The sequence below is a fragment of the Rousettus aegyptiacus genome, unplaced genomic scaffold (assembly GCF_014176215.1).
Source record: "Rousettus aegyptiacus isolate mRouAeg1 unplaced genomic scaffold, mRouAeg1.p scaffold_m13_p_2, whole genome shotgun sequence".
Classification (NCBI taxonomy): domain Eukaryota; kingdom Metazoa; phylum Chordata; class Mammalia; order Chiroptera; family Pteropodidae; genus Rousettus; species Rousettus aegyptiacus.
The window spans coordinates 136,820,607-136,842,862 of record NW_023416295.1 but is presented as its reverse complement, the minus strand read 5'-3'; the positions used below and the strand labels follow the sequence as shown (position 1 = coordinate 136,842,862).

The 22,256-nt window shown below is 34.2% G+C and overlaps 1 protein-coding gene across 2 annotated transcripts in view; it reads left to right on the top strand.

The window, feature by feature from the left end:
- Positions 1–22,256, top strand: part of PDZRN4 (PDZ domain containing ring finger 4) — a 320,925-nt gene that overhangs the window by 281,322 nt on the left and 17,347 nt on the right. For both annotated transcript variants that reach the window (XM_036236611.1, XM_036236612.1), the window contains one exon: positions 20,438–20,536. In XM_036236611.1, the coding sequence (XP_036092504.1) occupies positions 20,438–20,536 (99 nt within the window). The remainder of the gene's footprint in view (positions 1–20,437; positions 20,537–22,256) is intronic.

Here is a 22,256-nt window from a genome sequence, read left to right as displayed (position 1 = left end):
AGAAGATAGGATTAATAAGAAATTCTTAATATTAAATGATATAATATATGAGAACATGTAATACAATGGCTGGGAGATATACATATGTATATACAGAGAGAGATATTATATTTATATCTTTATTTATTTATATTTATATTCTATCATTTAACCATTGTAAGTCTCAATTTCATCACCTTGAGTAGAGAATATTTAAGGAGAAAGAAGAAAATAAAACTTCAAAAGAGAAACTTTATAGATGGTAGGGTCTAAGTACAAGTTGCACACAAGGAAGAATCCTCTGTGACAGCAGGCCCAAATGTAAATGTGTCCTTCATCTAAAAAAATAAAATCAAAGGCCGTAAATGAAGCCTTTTTGGATCTCCGACTTCTATCTTCTCTGTTCTTCCTTTTCCTGGACATCTTAAAAGAAGTTTTATTCTCTACCACTTTTTTAAAATCTCATCCATTTCTCAGTCCATTTTAGTAGGATTTGAGGGTTAAAATTAACGCTGAATGAATGACCAAATCCAGTTATACTTTCTACTTCCCTATCCTTCCAGCAGTATTTGGTGCTGTTTGGTCATCTGCATCTTCTTGAAATGCTCTTTTTTTATTGGTTTCCACAGGACCCCTCTGCCTTATCTTCTAATTGTATGACAGCACTCCTCAGACTTAATTCAATTTCCTATCTCTAAGTTTGGGGCTACTACAGCCTTATTCCTCAGGGATGTGGGAAGAGTTAAACAAGCTGATCTGTGGCTCTTGATGTTCCGAGCCGGCAGGGAAAATGGAGCTGGAGGAATCCACAGCGTGTGTCACACCACCACCAGCCCAGAGCCTCATGGTTCGGTGTTGCCTTAGAATCAGTCCCTTGGCTCTCATGCTCTCTTGTCTGAGCTTCAGGCTTTCACGTGGTCCCTTCTGCTTTTCATCTTTCTGAGATTTCTCAGTTTCCAACCCATTAAGGATTCTCTTTCTTATTTTAAAGCATCATTGTGATTTTTAATATATACTTTTCTATACATTCTAGGGTTTGGACCAGGAGAGGAGTTGGTAGTCTATGCTAGCCAGCATCAATATACATTAGTTTCTCCCATTAGACTTCTAGCTCCTTTCTTCTAATCGTCTATACCTCTCATATTAGTTATGTGTTCAATATGTGTCTGCCAAATAATATTTTTTATATGTTAAAAAAAAAAAGAATGAAGTATTAGTTTTCTTTTTAGACCAGAATAAGGACAACTCTGGTAGTAGCAGCATTGGTGGTGATGGTGATGGCGGTAGCGGCAGCAGCAGTGGGAAATTAAAAACAAACATAGGTCTGAAGCATATATTTCAGTGGAAAATTCAAAGAGTTAGTAATTGTTGGAATGTGGAGTATTAAGGAAAGGCCTGGCTCAATATTAGATGTTCTTTTTAAGCATTAATTCCTGCAAATTAAAGTAAATTTTGCCGGTATTTAGTAAATAAGTGTTTTATTGGTTTTTAAGTTTCATATATACCTTACATCAGACACTCATCTCAGTTTTACAACTTTGTGAACATTGTTTCACTGATTTAAAATTTGACTGTAATAACTGATGGTGAGAATGTGTATTGGTGCAACCACTCTGGAAAACAGTATAGAAGTTCTTCAAAAAGTTAAAAATAGAACTACCATATGATCTAGTAGTCCCACTTCTGGATATGTATCCAAAGGGAATAAAATCACTATTTCAAAGTGATATCCATACCCCATATTCATTGCACCATTATTCACAATAGCCAAAACATGGAAACCACCTAACTGTCCATTAAGAGATGAATGGATAAAGAAATGTGTATATACACACAGTAGAATATTATTCAACCACACACAAAAAGGAAATTCTACCATTTGAAGCAATAAAGGTGATCTGAGGCATTATGTTAAATGAAGTTGGACAGAGAAAGATAGTTACTGTATATACTCACTTATATGCGGAATCTTAAAAAGATGAACTCAAAAAAATAGTAGAATGGTGACTGGCAGAGGCTGGAGGTTGGAGGAAATGGGGAGATGTTGGTCAAAGGTACAAACTTCCAGCTATAAGATGAATAAGTGCTGTGGATTAATGGTGACAATAATTAACAGTACTGTATTATATACTTGAAAGTTGTTTAGAGCAGGGGTCCCCGATCCCTAGTACCAGGTTTGTGGCCTGTTAGGAACTGGGCCACACAGAAGGAAGTGAGCAAGAGGTGAACAAACCTTCATCTGTGTTTGCAGCCTCTCCCCAGAGCTAGCTAGCATCACCACCTCGGCTCCACCTCAGATCATAAGGCATAAGATTCTTAAAGGAGCACTGGTTCCTGGTGCCAAAAAAAGTTGAGGACCACTGGTTTAGAGAGGATCTTAAATGTTTTTCCCACAAAAAAGTAATTATGTGAGAGAATGGAAGTGCTTAGTAAGCTTATTGTGATAATCATTTCACGGTATATACACATATGAAATCATCATATTTCACACTTTAAATTTTCCTGGATTTCAATAATACTTCAATAAAGCTGGAACAAAATAAGAAAATAAAATAAAATCGCAGTCTAAGGTCTCAGTTCTTCTTCATACAGGCACAGATCATGGTATTCCCATAATAAATGATTAAACATACAGGTTTTTTACATTTTTTTTCATATTCCATTAAATTTTCTTTTAGACCCAAAGATTTTGAAATGGCTTCTACTTCTGCTATGATCTAAAGATGCTTTCTTTTCAGCTATCTGGTAGCTATAGGCATATAGATAAATTCAGAAATAAATATTTTGGAGCAATATATTTCAGGCTCTATGTTGAGCATTGGTAAACCAAAAATAAATAAGATACCCTCTTCCATAACGGAGCTCATGGCTAGATATGGAAATGGGAAGACATATATAAGCACACAACTGTGAGACATACACAATAATAAAATACGTAAGTAGTACAGAAAAACCAGTGAATAACTCTTTGGGGAACAGTCGGAGAGGACAGAGCACCTGAGAAGAATTTCTAATAAGCAGATATTTAAGGCTAGACAAGTGCAAACATGTAAAGGCATCAACAAACACAGCAGGTTCAAGGAATTACTAGTAGTTTAGTCTAACTGAGGAATAAGTTTTGAGAAGTGAAGATACAGGATGAGGCTGGACAAGTATGCAGGGGCCAGATTTTAAATAAAAATGCCTTTTATGTCATAATGAGAAACTTGGACTTTATACTATCGGCAAGGGAAAGACAATTCCATATTAGAAGAAGTGTGATGGAGTCTGATTAATATTCCAGACTGAACCAGTTTTGTAAGAGTGTGGACAAATTTGGAAGAACAAAACCCAAAGACAAGAGACAAACTAGGGCCAATTTGAATAGTTCGGGTGTGAAATTAAAAGGTAATAGGAATGGTAGAGTATAGATTCAAATAAATAAACAAAATAACTGGCTTTTTAAAATAAACAAAAATTATTTAGGCAGACTGTTATCTTTCCCCTGCATGACAAGTGGTTATGAGCCCTATTTTCTTTATATCAACTACTAACAAAGTCATTCTGGCAAACTCGACACTCAGCATGATTTGTCCTCTTTGATAAATGTTCCAGGGAGCCAAGACAGTCACCTGTCAAAATTGATAAGTGAGATGACAGTGGGGAATGCAGTCTTATTTGTAATGGCACAGCTGCCAGCACTTGCAGCTTCTTTACCTCTAGACTGGTCTGTCTCGCTCCGAGACTTTTCTATTTTCACCCAAATAGCCCCAAAACACATTGAGGCCATGCCTACCTATGCGAGATATTTATTCCAGAGTAGTCTGTGAGTGCAGGAGGAGGATAAAGAGGCTGCTTTCATTAGGCTGTTTTCACAACTGAAGAATTTCAATAACTTTAAAAGAGGAAGCATGAACTTGACCAATTCTCTGTAGACATTTAGCAAAATAGGGAGTAAATTCTGTGAAATAGAAAAACCCAGGGATTACTATAAAGTGTACTTCTAAAATCCTAAAATGTTCATTACCTCATGCATGGAAAGTATCTAAGGAATTAGGAGCTTTTTTTTTTTTTTTTTTTTTTTTTTTTTTTTTTTTTGATTAAAAAGACTTAGCTCTGAACAATAGAGTAGCTGGTGTTTTTAAATTAAATACACTGGAAGGCATTTAAACTTCATCTTCTGCTTTTGTGAAGGAAAGAAATGAAAGTCCCAGAGGACCACCCCAGCGCTGATGAGAAGTCTACAGTGCAGCTCTGGACAATTTTCCTCTCTTTCCTCTTTGTAAATGGGATTGTGGTTATCAATGGACCTGAATACACTTCTCTCAAAATCTAGGAAGGAAAGAGCCAAAATCTAAATAGAGCAACGACAGGATTTTAGTCTTCCCACGGTGTGGTCAGTAATGAAGCTTCCATTCACAGTGGAAAGTTGAAAAATTTTTCAGTGAATATTTTCTTTAAACGAGATGCTTGCAACAGGAAAATTTTAATTATGGCAGGTATCCACTGTTTCTCATTCCCAGACCATCTTGCCTCACATCATTTACATTAGGAAACCATATTTTTAAAATTAAAATGTCCCTTTTTTTGCCCTAGAAATCAAATAATGATTCTTTAAGGCTACAATATCCTCGACTTTCCAGCACACAGTAGTGAATTGCAAGGTTTTCTCTGTCACACATAACTTGCAACAATTGTCATAACCCTGGTAATGTTCTCAAGGTTCTGTCTTTCTTCTGCTGCAGATGTATGGCCAATCGATGGTTAAAAATGATTTTTCATTGAGATTTTTTAAGTCTTTCCTATGATATGGCCTTTTCACTCCTGCTGAGATTATTCCAAGATTTAGTAGACTCTATCATTAGAAAACATTTTATAGTATTCAAATTGGCTTTTCTTATGTTGCATTTTATTCTGTTTTTCCTCTCCATTGCCCATTATAGAAGTAATTTGCAGAATTTCTTCATTTTAGCCAGGAACTTACAGAGGGAGCAACTACCTGGAGTGCTGGATACCAGTAGCATTGCCAAGCTGGAAAGAACAGAGCCTTTTATGGCTAATATGTATATTCTATAGGGGTGTGTGTGTGTGTGTGTGTGTGTGTGTGTGTGTGTGTGTGTTTCTGGATTTCCATGTGTACATAAATTACTGTGTCTATATGTTAAACGTTTCTTGTCGCCTTCATAAATTCATAGACACATTGTTCTTTCACAGACCCTTTCTTGCACACATGTATTTGTCCTACATTAAATATTGAGTTAAATTTGAATACACCTCCTGGTGTTACGAGACTAGTAGAACAGCACTTTAAGTGCTATGGTAGGTCACATGCCTTCTTTAGTTTTCAGAATGGTGTCCTTAATATAAAGTGTCAGACACACTTAAAAGTTGTTTTACAGAAGTTCTGTAGGGTTTTTGCATTCATTCATGGAATGTTTTTATCATGCAAGGTAGTATTGAGATAAAAGAAATATACAGTTTCTGCCTTTAGTATTAATATCTATTATTCATTTTAAGTGCATGGATAAGTTACCAGGTTTTTCTTAGAAAATGCCCAGACAGTAAACTAAAACACAGAGAGTAAGAAAACAGTATTTTTCTGGCTATATCCTCTGAAAGTTTTTAGGGTTCTTAAGTCACCTCTCAAAACTCTTCTAGGAACTTCTGGGAACCCTCAGGGTGTGTCTTGTTTATGCTCTCACAACTACCTTTCTGCCACCCCATAAAATCTGACATTTTTCTTCTTTCTGACTTAACTATGATGTTCACACCTTCTGCTGAACCTGATGTTCTGATGCCCACTCTCTGCCTCTCTCCACTTCTGAGACGCCTGGACGGATCATGCAGATCACTAGATACCTGCCTGCAATGTCCTGTTCCAAGAGCTACCTCAGGAGAAAAAACAACCTTTGTCTGTCTTTTTGATTTTGGTGTCATAAAGAACTAAAATGTCTTTTATTTTTGCTTGTTCTCTATTGCACTTATTGGACAGTGGTGTAGCAGTGTAATGGCAGGTCTAAAAAGAGTCTGAGTGATACAGTGCTACAATGTCAACTTCCTTCAAACGGAGATGCAATAAACACCTGTCTATTCAATGCCTAGTTCTAGAACAGAAACATTACCATGACATTATAGCCCTGTGCATTCCTCTCCCTAATCCTGTCTCCTTACCTTCTCCCGCAAAAGTAACCACTATCCTGAATTTTATTTTCATCATCTTGCTTATCTATATAATTTCATCTTCTCATATGTGTGTGGGCCTATTCAGTTTTCTTTTTCTGTATAATACCATTTCAAGTCTTTTGCTTGCTTCTGTATTGACTGTTTTTTATAGATTTTTTTGAATTCTTTATATATTGTGAAATCAATCCTCTATTTGTGTTATAAATATCTCTTTACAATTTGTGACTTGTTTTTCCATTTTTTATGGTATCTTATGATAAAAAACAAGTTCCTAATTTTAATGCAGTAAAATATGTTAATATGCTTCTTTATGTTTGATGCTTTTTATATCTAGATTTTTATATCCATCCTGCCCAAATAAAAGTAGTTCCCATTTTGTATTCTAAATTTTAAAAATAATTTTGCTTTTCACTTTAATCATTGATCCATACAGAATATTTTTTATTATGGTCAGAGTTTGGGGCCCAAATTTATTTTTTCTCGATATGAATAATATGTTCTCCTTGTCCTACAAATTGAACGTCTATTTTTTACCTGATATGTAATTACGACTCCATCATAAATCAACTTTCTGTACATGTGTGAGTCTGTTTCTGTTTTCTTCTATCTGTTCTAGTGGTCAATTTTTCAAATTGTGTCATACTACATCATCTTTTTAAGTCGTATATAGTATAGCTTTATAAGAAGACTTGGTAGCTGACTGGATAATCCATCTTACCTCATCCTTCTTCACAAGTATATTTAGTATCATTGTCCTTTGCACTTCACAGAAATTTTTTAATTAACTTTGCAAATGCACAACAATATTATGGGGATTTTCAATCTGGACATCAGTTTGAGAAGAATTAACTCTTTATGTTATTGATTCTTCCAATTCATAAACAGGAGCTCTTTCCTCAGGTCTTTAATGTCTTGCAATAGATTTTGTCATTTTCTCCATAAGTTGTTTAAACATTTTTCTTTTTATTAACTTTATTCCTAAGTACTGCATATTTTTTCTGCAATATTATGTAGTAAATATATCATAGACTCTAGAATCCCAGCTCTTTAATTTCCTAGTTCTGTTATCATGAGAAAAATCACTTAACTTATTTAGGCCTTAGTTTTTTCATATGTAAAATACAGATATTTATATACCAACCTTTAGAATTTTTGTGAGGATTAAATGTATTCGAAAGTGGTTAAAACCCTGTTGTGTTAGCTATTACTATATTAAGGAAAACCTTTTCTTAAAAGGTTAATTCATGCTTGAAAAAATATATTCTACATTTATGGGGAATAATATTATATAGTTTATACATTAGATCAAGCTTGTTAATTATATTGTTCAGATCATCTATATCCTTAAACTTGTATTACCTGTTTTATATACCAGTTACCAGTATAGTAATAGATTTGTCAAATTCTATCTCTAATTCTATCATTTTTTGTTTTTACAATTTGAGGTGCATCCAAGTCCAGAGTGTTTATTTCTTCCTGGTTGATTTCGCTTTTCTTAAAAGAAAATATGTGGTCACCCTCATTGTTTCTTGTGATGCTCTTTGTCCTATAATATATTTCACCTGATAATAATATAGCTACATCAGCTTTCTCTTAGTATTTCGTGGCATATCTTTTTGCCAGCCTTTTACTTTCAACTTTTCTGAATTGTGTTTTACATGTGTTTTTTACAGCATCTTGTAACTTCTCGTTAAAAGTGTCTCTTGTTATCTTTTGCACAGCTGGATTATTGTTCTTTTGCACTAGTGGTGGTGGTAGTTTGTTTTTCATTTCTGCTTTCTCATTTTTTGTCTTTTAACTATACAACAGTTTATACTTATTATAATTATTTCTAAATTTGGATTTAATTCCAATATCTCGTACTGTGCTTCATTTGTTTTCTCTTTTCTGTTTCTTTTTCTTTCCTTTTTAATCTTTTAGGTGAATTGATCATCTGTTTCTCTCATTTCATTTTTTACTTTGGATGAATTAGAGGTAATATATACTGTTTCTGTCCTTTAGTGTATAGCTTAAGAAATCTTAATTTATCAATCGTTATAATTAAATAGTATCTTTACCCTTCTCCTAAATAGGAATACTGGGACTCAAGAACACTTAAACCCTAACCAACCCCTTCCAGCCTATATGCTAACTTTATAAACATTTTAATTTTTTTCTGGCCTAGTTATAATTTTTAAACCATTATACTCCACATTTGTTTATATTTTCTTTGCCATTATTTCCTTTTACATCTCAGACCTTCTGAACTTGAAATATAACTTGTTCTAAAAAGATATTTTTTCTAAGTATAGGACTCAAGGTCAGCAGATGTTTTCTCTCAGCACAACAAAGACATCATTCCACTGTATCTTTACTGATACGCAATACAAAAACAATGCACAAGAAAAACACTGAGCCTGAATATTCCGGAATCAGTTCTGGAATATTGTCAACCTTTAACTTTATGTTTCTTAACTTCTATTTCCTATTTTTTTTTAAATTTTTTGTCTCTCTCCTTGTGCACATACTAGGTAATTTTGCAATCTCTCTTCCAGCTCAGTTGATTAATTCTTTCCTCAGGCATGTCTAATCTGCTATTAAACATATCTATTATATTTTAATCTCAATTATTATAACTTTCATCTCTGTAAGTTTTAAATTTTTGTTTCTTTTTTTGCTCACTCTTTACTCATATTTGCAATCCTTTCTCCAACTTCTTTTATTATGTTAAATCTCTCTGTATATATTTGCAGTGTCTTTGTAATTATGATGCTTGCTTAATTATTATTTTGTCCTGCTGAATCTCACTCATGATGTGTTGTGTCTTTGTATATTTTGTAAAATTTGATTCTAAACTCATTTTAATTCTAACTTTATCTCTGGGACTGTTGGAGGCCTGTTTCACCAGCCAGATAGTGTGACTTTGTTTCTGCCATAACTCCTTGAGATATCACCCTCCTAGGATTACTTTAAGCTGAATTATCAGCTTTAACTGTTTTAGATATTACCTTCAACTTTCCAGGTAGTGCAGATTGGAGCTTTGCATGAGAACCAGCTTGCTCTGGAGCATTCTCAGATGAGACTTTTGTCCCTCTGATTCAAGACCAGAATTCACGATAGGCTATTTTCTTTGCAATGCCTCAAAAAAGAGGTGCTGTATTTCTTGTTCACTGTTGCTATTGAAACTTCCAGTTTCCTTCCTCTTGTCTTCTATTAGACTCTCCATCCTGAGTGGGCCCTAGACTTTGTCTCCTGTTCGTCATGTCCTGTGAAACTGTGGACATTGAAGCCTAGGTTCACTTAAATCAGTAAATTCTCTCAAAGTTAAAATCTGCTTCCTGATTATTCTTCTCCATATTCTCACCCTCACTCGTTTGTTTTGACCTCTGAGTATTTACTTTCATTTTGTCATCTCATCAATGTGTTAAAAATAATAAAAGAAGTTTATCAGCATCACTAATTGTTCTCAGCAAGAAGGATCTTCACAGTACCTAGCACAATGTAACTGCCAAATATGAAATTCCTATTTTGGAGAGTCTTATTTCTTGAATCTTTATTTCCTTAGTATCAGGTTCCCCCCACCCCCCCACCCCCCACGGGAAAGTCTTAAGCCCTATTTTACAAATAGGTCCTAGCAGGCCATCTTTACCAGTCTTCTTGACTTATTCAGAGTAACTGAATCCTAATGTGAAAACAGTATAGGCCCATAAATTGGAAATGTCTCTATCTTCCCTAACAGCAAGCAAGCTTGAATATGATATGTATTGAAATAGAAATGCAGAGATCCCTGTGTTCTCAGATGGATGAAGACATTCTGGGTGATGAAACTATGGTAGAAGTTTGAAACATGCATGTATTCAGCAAACAGGCACTTAACTGCTTGCAAGGTCCTTCAAAGTTAATACATTTCCTCCACCTTTCGTAAGTTTATTATTTGTTAGATCTTAAATTAAATATAGGTAAAATTTTAATTGGGATAGTAAGTGAACTGGCATATTTTTTTGAGGAGGAAGAAGGTATGACAGATAAAGGAAATTATTCCTATTCTGGTTTGGCCAGATCACGAGATCTTTGAGCAGAGAGCAGGAGAAATTGGGGAAATGTTTGGGATCAGATTATAAAGGACCTGGAGAGTAATTCTTAGGAGTTTGGACTTAACATAGTACTGATTATAAGACTTTAAAATAAAAGGAAGAGATTATATGTTATAGAAATTTGTGTCCTGTTTTATTATTTAGAGTTTAACATGATCATTTCCATGTTATAAAAGTTCTTCACTCATAACGTTCCATTGTTTATCTATTCCCTTATTTATTCAAGAACTCCCACGTTGTGGACATTGAGGCCATTTATGACATTTTGCTATTATAAATTATGTGGTAATGAACAGATACTGATATAAGTCAGGTTAATTTTGGCAATCCATGTTTTTGTATGTAGTTACCAAACCAGACTACAGAATGCATAATGCAATGATTGAAATTAATTTTCAAGTGGCCAAAATGATGAGATTAATCTCATTAACAACAAATAGAGAAACATGCTTATTCTTCAAAAGCCTAAGGAAAAAGCGGTTGATAAAGGAGTTGGGCAAATAACCATAAAATAATTTTAGTAAATAAATATGTTAAATAAGTAAAAAAGTAAATTAATCTGATCATTTCTTTTATTTGATTGTCTATTCCATAGAGTAAAATGCTGCTCAAATTCCTTCAAAATGACATGTTGACATCATGATTATGCAATAAATACCTAAGCAGCAGTCACTGGGAAAATTATACCATTCAGAATAAAAATTAATACATATATGTGAGAGTATATACATTCTTATGAAAATTTACTAGCTCACAAAAGTTTATACCATCACTTGTTTTCCACTTTTTAAGAGATGATAAAATAATAGTGGTAAATATTAGAGTCTGTCATTAATCATGAATCCTGTGGGTACAGAAAAGGAGCTATGACCGAACTTAGAAAATACGTGTACATGCAATTTTGCCTTTAAGTAATGTTATATACATTTTGAGAGAGCTATTCCAGTATTTAAGACTGCACATACTTCCTCCAAATGAACTTTCTCCCTTCTAAGAATGGGTGCATTTAAAATGCATATCTTGCTTCCTGGTTTGTTTTTTTAAAAAACAAAACAAAACAAAACTCATTGACTGTCTTGAGTATTTTAAAGAAAAGGTAAAACTGTTGAATGAAACATTAAGCTTTAACTTCCACATTTTATAATATTTTAAAATAAATCTCTTTTAAGGGGTTTAATTTCCTTAGATCAGCAATATCTATGATGTAATGTGAACACATTTAATTATACGAAAGTTCTACTTTACCTAACAAGAAAAAAAATGAGAAAAAAAATAATATTGGAAAAATTATTATGACATTTATGGGATCTTGACAGGTTTAAAAGTCTTGTACCTTTTTCTGTTATGATGACCATGGGAAAATTCCCTAGCCCCAACTATAAATTAGCTTAGAAACACTGGCAATGATAGCCCTTGCCTCATTAGAAAAGCCTGTATTTCCTGCTCCAGTAACCAGCTCATGGAAATGAAGTTCATCTTGTCAACAGGTTTATTTATTTCCCCTTCTTCTTCTTTTTTTTTAATCTTCTCTTTATGTTTCCTTAATAACACATGCTGGGAAAGTTCCTGAATGGTTTTCATATAAAGAGAAGTTCCGAGGGGGATTGAAAAATTTCTGTTGTGTCAACATAAACTTGGGCGTCTCCCAGTCTGGAACTGAACGTATAATATCTGAAATAGATAAATGTAAACCCTCCATTTTTCATCCATCAGATCAGGAGATATTCAGGTCTACTAAATGATTTTTATGCATGTTATTAGAATTTTATTGCCAGTACAATAAAATGCAGTGCATTTCATGTACATAATAGACCGGCATTAAAAAAAAAAAAAAAAAAAAAAAAGCTAAGAAATGCAGCTCCAAAAGAAAGAGATAGAAAAGGAATAATCTAGAATCTGTGCTATCAAAATAATTATTTGGCCACTTTAGGATCAAGCCAACAGCAAAATGTGGAACTTACTAAATAAAAAAAAAATGCTTGAATTCAGAATCAGCCAGTTACCTACAATTAAAAGCTATATATTTACAAAAAAGTTTGTTATTTTACACTGTGACAGTAATCTGAAAATGTGGAACACCAAGCAGTCTTTTAGTAATTAATCTTGTGGATCAAGTTTATTCCTGTCAGATGCCATAATAAAGTGCCATAATTTTGGATGATCATATGATCAAAACAATATTTTGGATCTTTGTCATGAGAAAATTAAATTTATTATTTGACTATATTTTTAACCAATGTCATAAATTTTGGATACAAAAATATAATAGTATAAAATCTCTTTCTTAGATCCATTTCTAGGAACACAGACTTATTCTGTGCAATGTTTTATAATGTAGTTTCTGTGTAACTTTTCTAATTAATCTGACCCACTATCAAGAAAACAGTGGGTTTTCACTGTTTGTCACAGAAAAAAAAATCCATTGCATATCAACATATCGACCCGACATGAAGCATAATAAATGGAATTTATCTAATAAATTTAGATTAATGTCTCCATTCAAGTTCAAAAAGTAGTTTATGTTAACTTGCCCCACATTTTTTCCTTTCATTAGCTTTTAGCCCAAGTTCACAGTATATTATCTCTCCTAAACTCTGTGCCCTTTGGAGCAGTCTTTCAGTCCTACCAAACCTAAATGTACTCCTCCTTGGTTATGTATTAAACTACAGCCTTTTTTCTTCATTCTGCCTTCTTTACCACTTGATCCTTACCCACATATCCCACCTCTAGAGATAAGCATTGTCTCAACATCTGTGCCAAATATTTAACAGGATTTCCAATATTCCAAAATGTTAACTGCCAATGACATTGTTTCCCATTAGATAAAGTAATGATAACCTTTGCCACCATAGCTTGTCACACAAAGTTGATGTTTATAACCTATTTCAGTCCTAGTTTACTAAATTCCATTGAAGGTGCTCTTGAGGATCATTTTCTGAATGCTTGGCTTTTGCTGTTATTCCTCTACAATGCTCACTCTGCCACCCAGAATAGCTATAGATTGTTTATATGGACCCTTAGAGGTGTGTCTGCCTCTTCGAAATGATGGGTTTTTTTTTTTTTTTCACTTTCAAGCAGCATCTCAAACAGTAGACGGTATCTCATTAGCTGATCTCCTTTACTGAAAACATAGCCAGCTCAAAAGCATGACCGTGAATGTCACCAAGAAGTACAATCATTGAATCGGGGACTATCATTACACAAAGGTGTACCCTGTCTGTTTTGACCATTTACTTTGTAGAGAGCACATAGCTAATCTCAAAGAAATGCTGTTAACACTTTCTTTTGAAAAAGCTATTTTCAGTAATTCAAAGAAAAGACAGTTTACAAATGCCAAGAGTAAAGATACAATAATGATAGCAGGACCAGGTGGAAAAACAGTACCATCAAAATGACAATAGAGATCTGAGCTTCTCAGAGAATGAACAATACTTTTATGTAAAAGTTTGATATACTGTATCTTCTTTTTAAATTTGCTGCAGACATGAAGGGTTGAAAGAACACTAAGAAATTTTTCAATTCAAGCCCTTCTCTCCTTGAGTCCTATATTCATCATCCTGATTCAGTTAATATTACAGCAAACATCAGCTTCTCAATCTTGTCTCTGCCTCCTCCACATATCGTACCTAAGTAACAAGCCTCTATCAGCTTCTCTCATCCCATGCAATGATTTTGCTACCCCAACACACTCTTCTCTTGGTACCCCTCCAGACCTCCATCCCACATGAGAATTACTTAAAGAATAGTATAAAGACCAGTAAGATCACTATGCTTCTGCTGAAGCCATCCTTCCAAACTGCAAACCCAACTATATCTCCTTTATGATGACTCCTCTTTCCTTTTTGCAGAGTTCGAATAACTTAACATGTTGTGGTAAGCCTTCCATGATTTGGCCCTTGTTTACCTCTCCAGTTTTTTTCATTCATCATGCCCCCTCATCTACCCCAATCTTAAACCCTTATCTTCATATACATTAACTACTAAAATTCCTCTAACATGACATGCTGTTTCCTATTTTTGTGTCTTTGTATATTCTGTGTCCTCTCTTGAAAATTTGGTTTTGGTGAACATCATGGTCAATTCCATTATCTCTTCTAAGGTGCTTTTATTAGTCTCTTCCAGGAACTCTCAATTTAGAGCTAACCACTGTCTCTATTGGGTTTCCTAATAGCCCAGCCCATGTGGATTTATTAATGTGTGTGTGTGTGTGTGTGTGTGTGTGTGTGTGTGTAGCAATGAGAATGATCTAATAAGGAAAGAGATAACACAAGAGAAAGAATCATTCCATGAGAAAAACTCTTGAAAAATAAAAACAGAATAGTAAAGCATGTATGGGGGCATTGGCTTTTGGTAGAATTGGGCATTTTTCTTTCATTGTGATAGAGGTACAGACTAAAAGGTGGTCACAGATCAATTTAGATCCAAAAACTGAGTGGAGAGACGATGCAGTAGTTTCCATTTCCTGGCTTCTTTTTCTCCATGAAGCATAGAACAGAATGATTGGCTAAGAGTGGAAAGAAAGAGGGCAGTGTAGCAGAGAAAAGGAGTGTGAAATGCCAGTCTAGGAGACCGGAAAGTTGAGGCAGTGATTATCTACTTGTGTCCAACAAAGTATGAGGTAAAGTCATCAACTGAGAGTGGGCAGGTTCCATTGAAAATTCAAGGAAAGAGGTACAGCCTGACAAGGGAAGTGTAGTGTGATCGTCAGGCAGCATTGATGGCCCATTTGAGATTTGTGGCAATGAATTTACAGTGAAAGCAGTTAGTGTGGTCAGCATGGTTATGCACTTTCCTCTGGGACCATGCGGCTGCTGAGGTGGGGATAGAAGGAAGTGAATAATTGGGCTTAACCATCATTGACCTTTTGCTGGGTGATAGAGCAGAGACAGAGGACACAGGAGTTGTGGTTTTTTTATAAAAGATTATTGTGACTAATTGAGGATCCAAGCTAGGTAAGGAGACAAGGGAGGGCATGAGGGAATTATTGATAGTGAAAAGTGGAAGCGTCAATAGGTTCAAGGTCTAGTGAGAGAGCAAAAATGTGAGTGGGAATGCGCAACTTTTTAGGCTGATCAAGAGTGGCATGCTTAAAGTGAATGTATTAAAAAGCAAAGCAACTATGGAAATGACATTTTATGAATAGTTCTTTTTACGTTGCTTATGGCATGTTGAACTATTTTGAGGGAGACTTTTACACAAAGAACTCATCTAAATCGCAAAATCCAGCCACAAATAACTGTGGATATTTCGCAATGTCATTATAAGCTAACAAGTGATCATTTTAATGTTTGTTCAAAACTCAAGATTCAACTGTGAAAAACCCTGGGTTTCTGGATTCTTACAAAGGTAAACCTCATGATGCTAATATCTAAAAGCAACTACAGTTTTCTCAAATGATAGAATATCCGAAATAGAAAAATAAAGAAAAAATAGAACCATATAGGATGTAAACAGAAGTGCTTCTCTGGTTTCCTCACATGCTTTTGTTCTCTGTTGAGACAGAGCAGGACTGAGTGAGAGCCCATCAGGGAGCAGGTGTCCATGCAGCTGGCCTCATTCTCTAGTTGGTGCAGCAGCAGCAACAATAAAACAATGGCATACCATTTTTCACACACACCTTGATTTTAAGGTTTCCATTTCTATCCCTGGTCCATTATTTATGACATCAGTTATTGATTACTGGCATCATGAATCCATTCCTTCCCCCAATTAACAGTGTAAACAAAATCTTTTTTTTTTTTTTAATAAAAGAAGGTGCAAAATCCATTCGAAATGGGTAATGTATGACTTCCTCAGGTGATTCAGAACCCACAGTGAGAAGCAGAGAAACTGGAATTATAAAAATGTGACAGTTTTATTTCCTCCAAAATGCAGAAAGTCTCTAAGAGTAGGAAATTGAGGATGAAACACTGCCTGCATTTCACAACAATATCATTGAAAAAGAAAACGTGATTTAATTACTAGATGTAGCAGCTTGTTTTGAATGTCATAACGATTTGGGTATTCTAGGAGTTTTTAAAATTTATTTCTTACTAAGTATTATACCTGATTTCCATTATTTAGAAGACAATGACATTGAAGCAGTATTTTCACACTGTGTAGGCTTCTCTTACCTGGGGAGGTGAAAGTTTTCATATTTCCATTTACTTTTTTTTAATGTTTTGTTGAAACAACTAAGCATGGTATTTCCCTGGTTATTAATAAACAATACAAAATGTAAGATAATGACATATGATTAATATTAAACTCGTACAGTAATATTTATGTTGTCTGATAAATAAAAACCAGGAAAACAAATGAAACACAACAAAACAAATGAACACAACAGACCCCCTCTCCTGTGATTGTCAGTTAATACCAGCAACTCAGTGACTGTCTTGTCTAGTCTTGGCTCCTTTTCAGACTTGAGTAGTTCTGACAGCCTCTGAATTTTCTCACCAAAAGGAAAAAACTTCATGGTTCGGGCCTCACAGCACTTTAGAGTTTAGAAACAATTTGCTTTAAAAGCCATGGCAGGCAGCTTCAAACCTAAATTCTTCCTCCACCAAGACAGTCCTATCTAGAAAACAAAAGTATAGGTTTTTTTTTCTTTTTAAGTTCCTTTTTCCTCCCCAGACTCAGTCATATAAAATATACAATTTTTCCAGCACTGTAGTATAATTGATTTAAGTAAAAGTCTTATTCTTCTCATTTTAAGATTAGAAAGATGTTTCACAGCAAGCTTTACTAACTTTAATCTACTCCACCCTCAGTCTTCATATAATCAATTTCTCACAGGATTAGATACCATAATTTGATTTTTTTTTTTTTAAGAGACATGTTAAAGCACATTTAAGCCAAAATTAACGTAGTTTCACCAGGTCTATGAAGTGAGTCTCCCACTCCAGTCACAAATGACTTATGGACAGTGAGCAGTGCTATCCGTGCGGGCTTGGCTTTGATTTGTATACGCCCATGAATCGTCTCCATGGAGAAAATGTACAGAGGTAGCATTTCACTTTTATGTTTTTCATCAAACAGCTTCGAGGTGACAGCGAGAAAGGTATGAAAGTTGTTAGGGAAAACATTCTCTATTACCAGGAGGTTGTTTCTTCAGAAGTCAGAGGCTGGCGTTCACTGTGAAGGGAATGCTAAATTAAACCTGTGCCAGGGAATTTCTTTCAGATAATCAGGCTTTACAAAGCCACCTTTGCCTCATATAAACAAAGTGGTCTACAGGTAGCTGCTTATAAGTTATTTTGTCATGGAATTAAAGGAACTTTGATTCTAAAATGTATGCTTCTTTGTATCAATATGAAATGTGTAGTGTCTGAGGCATTTTCAAACAAAGAAAGCAATGCAAGTCCACACTTGGGGCTGGTGGTAGGTGGTTTGTGGGATCCAGGAAATCTCACTTGAGTCTCCTTCCAGAGCCTGGAATCCTGCTACCAGAAATTCCATCTTTTGAATTAAAGCTTGGTATTTTCAGTCTTTGTTAGTATGAACTGAACCCTGGATGGCCCGCATTTTAAGTAATTTTAATGATGATCCCTTTAAGAAATATTTATTTATCAATTATCTTTATATCTCAAAAGCTACTTGTGAGAAAATGGAAGACCACATCAAATGCCAGATTTTGCAAGGAGATAGATAAGATGGCAAATCTGAAATACCGATGGCTACTAGTTAGGCAGACCTTAAGAACTCCAGGAAACTAAAAGGAAATATGAAGGTACTGAGTGTCTTAAAAGGGAAGATGCTGAAAACAAATATGTTATAGATAACTTTGAAAACTATTTCACAGTTTTGTTTAGGTCCAATATAAAGACAATATTGAAAAAGTTACTTTGACCTCACAATCTTAGTTAGTCTCCTTTCCCCTGTAATTCTTGGGTAAATGCTTTTATTTGTGGTGTTAAAGTCTTACAAATGGGTTATACCCTTTCATTTTAATAGAGTGGTCCCATTTTATTCTAAACAAATGCCAAAGCAGGGTACACCACTGAGAAAGCAGAGAAAAACATTCACAAAAGGAATGCTTCCTTGTGGAAATATCTTCCCACAGATTAGGGAGTTTCTCCTGTACTATTGGAAGGACATTGAAAGTCAGTGGATCTCAGTGTTGACTACGGCTCTTCATTTGCTTAATTTTAAAGGTCCCTATCTCAGTTCTTTATGGAGCGTTTAGGTTTCCTCATAGGCCTCTTAGGAATCACGAGCTTTTTTATTCCTTAACTGTGTACTTCTTTGCTGTAATTGAAGCTCTTTTGTTGCTGTAATTCCTTCCTAATGTTACAGTTTTAGTCAAGTCTTCTTTCCCTCTAGAGGCATTAATTATTGCCAGTTTTAAAAATATTCTTTCTTGGTGCGTACTTTTCGCTTCCAGTGCCAAATTGTGTCACCTTTTCCTAGTCTTCCTCTAGATGAAAAGATTCTTCATCTTTTTTCTTTATTATTCAGAATGCACCATGCCGTTTTCTTTTGCGGGGGCGGAGTGGGGGGTTGGGGGGGTGGGGGGAGGTTGGTGATAAACAAGTTTTTTATGAAGTTTTTTTATTAAGTTTATTGGAGTAACATTGGTTAATGCAATTATATAATTTTCAGGTGTATGTTATCATTCGACATCTGTATATTCTATTGTGTGTTTGCCACCCAAAATTTAGGGCACTGTAATGCAATTTAGAGTATTATTGCTCACCACTTAGAAAGGCAGCGTTCTTTATAGTTTCATGTAGTTCACCAGTTTACAGTACAAGTTTCAAGATAGAAGATTTAAATTCTATATGATTTGTTATTAGCTGTAAAACTATTGATCATTGGAACTTATGTATATCCTTGGTAAGGATTTACCTATGGTTGATAGCATGTAATTAACATAAATGATTATTATCCAATGACAAAGACTGAAATACAAAATTAAAGAGAAGGATACTTCTTCAAATGCAGTAGAGTCTACTGGGAGGTATCCTCTTATTTGAAGTTAAGTGATTTTTTTCTTAATTTAGTCCTGGTAACTATTTCAGATTATAGATTGTTAAATGAATACTTTATTATTATCAAGTTCAAAATCTTTTTATTCTCACACACATACACATATACACATCTACTTCCAATTAAAGAAGAAAGACAATTATTTTTTTACAAAAAGTCAAAAACACTAAGAAAGATTTTGAAATAGGAGCAGGCACCCTTCAATCAGCATTTACTGAGTGGGGCCCTATTCTAGGCATTGGAGAAAGAGCATTAAGCAAGACAGACAAATTTGCACCCCACAGAGCCTGAGTTCTAAAAACTTGATCCAGACTTCACTTCTAATTTAAATTTACTTTGTTCTTTCTCATCCAATTACTTACTAAAGGGTCCTTATTCTCCATCCAATAAGAACAAGTTCTCCATGATGAGAGTACCAATTTGTGTTTTAGTCCTTGGAATTATATGATTTATCCTAAAGTCATCTGCTTCTGGGAGTAGTACGAGTCCATTTCATTGTATAAAAATGAAATACACTGAAATTTATTATTATTTTACTGAACATAAATCAGGCAATGTATTCAATATGCATTAGGTAAGGACTGACATTTCAAGCCCCTTAGCCATGTGTTTCAGTAAATGTGTTCCCTTGTTCATTTACGGCTACATTTTGAATCATTGCCTCTGCCCATATAAATGTTGATGTCTCTCCCTTCAGCCTGGATGAACCCATTTTATCCCAAGGGTGAGCACTTCTACCAAATAATAGAAAACCTTGTCCCAAGCCATGCGAAACACTTGCTTATCATCCTATCATATAGGATTCAGAAGAGAAATTAATGCAAAGTCCAATACGGTCTTTTTTATTTAACTTTATTTTATTAAAATACAAATAAAAACACAGTAACTCTCAATACTTTTATGAGCATTTTATCAGCTACCTTGACATCCTCAAATATTTTATTGATCCCATCTTATTGATTTATACATTTTTATGCTTCCTTATGTAATTTATAAGGAGTTTTAAGTTCATGATTTGATGAAAATATTTTCTCACTTTCAACTTTACAGTGAAATTGAAAACATTGGCTTGAATATACAGAAATGCACATCAACGGTAAATTTCGATGATTTTGGTAACATAAGGTAATTTCAAATATCGGGCAATCATTATGAAAACCTCCCAGGACAACCCAGAGTATCAATGAGTTCTCCATTCAGCTGTGGAATTTCTCTCTGAGATAAATGTCGTTACATGTGTGTTTTCCTCTCAGGAGGTCGAGTTGTGTCGTGTTAGCAGTCAAGAGAAGCTGGGCCTGACAGTCTGTTACCGAACAGATGATGAAGAAGACACGGGCATTTATGTCAGCGAGGTAAGAAATGCCATAGAGCGGACGTTAGGGGAGGGAGACTGTGAGGAATGGAGTGAAATGACTTACAACGAGAAAATCCTTGGGAGGCTTGAATGTGAAGAATTGGCCATGTTCCAATACTTGTCACTTTCAATTAGGAAAGTAAATTATGTTGCCCAAGTAATGTAATTATTATCAGCTTGTTTAATGTGGATGCTTTCGCCACCGAATCCCAGTAAGGGAAAAAGCAAAAATAGTGACGTTGTCTAAATTTGAATAAATTCCTATAAGTATTTAGGAAGTGAAGCAAAGTTTTTGATCGGCAAACATTTGTCCTTCTATTTTACTGTGTCTTTTATCAGTTTTGTTAACAATAGCATTGACTAGTTGTTTTAAATCTAATTTTCACAATAATCACATATTTTCCTCTGCTGACAGGATTGATAAATTTAGATATACAAGGAATGCATCTATTAGTTTGTTTTATTCAACCTCATAATTACTTTCAAAAACTTAAATGCGGAGCACTTTAGTGTTAATTACTTTGAAAAAATGTGGAACAACATTTATTATTATACGTGATTTTTTTTCAAAACTCCCAAAATAATCATTTTATGAGAAATAGTAAGGTATGATTTTTTAAATTATATATACATATGATTAAAAATTATAGATGTATGTAATACATACATACATATGTGTGTGTATATATATATATGTACATATATTATCTAATTCCTCCAAATATACAGGCATAAATGTGTGTATATGTGTGAAAACATATATATATATGTAAAAGTTAGACAAACCAGATACTTACTGCTATTCAATACTGTTCCAGTTCTTGGTGGCCATGATCTTGAAAACATTACCTAATTTATTGAACTTCAGCTTCCTCAACTAGAAGCTTAGTATACTGACACTTATCTCCTTGTTTTTATAGGTTTTTAGAATATGGAAAAGATAATATAATTAATGAAGTTAAAAAATTACACAGCTCTATAAATGTAAATGTTATTCTTTATCACTTTACCAAAGAATTTACTGACTCTTACAATGAAAAAAATCTCAGAATACCTGACTTACACATATCTTTTAAATGTACAACTGTGAAAATACCTCCAACTACAGTGAGGAAATATAAGGAAACATCTGTAGAATTATCTTTTGTAATATGTACACAGGTACAAATGTAGAATTTTAATATTAGTTTGATTGCACATCTGAAAACAGTTTTAGATTGTAAATGACTTCTCAATAGATATGATTGATTACTCATCCCTCACTTCCTTCTAGTAAGTCTCTATTTATTATTTAAATATGTCAATTTTAGAACTTTATTTTTCAGGGATAATGAAGAAGCCATAGGAACTGAAAATATGTACTTGGAAGAAATGTTTTCTTTATACCTCTGACATGTAATCATAGTATCTTTTGTTCTTAATTGATAACTACCATCTAATAAATAAGTAATATATACTCTCTGGATTGGGTGGGTCAACCTTATGCAACACTTGTAATACTTTGCTCAAAAACAAAAAAGTTTTGATGAAATAAGCACAAATAAATAGTTTAAAGCCATCACATGAAAAATGATAGAATTACCCCCAGTGAAATGTAAGTCATCACTCCAGTTTAACCCATTAAAATGTTAATCAACTTTAATAAATCCTTAAATATCTATTTATTCTAAAATAACATAGTTAATATAGTTCACCCTATGTATGAAGTTGGTGTCTAG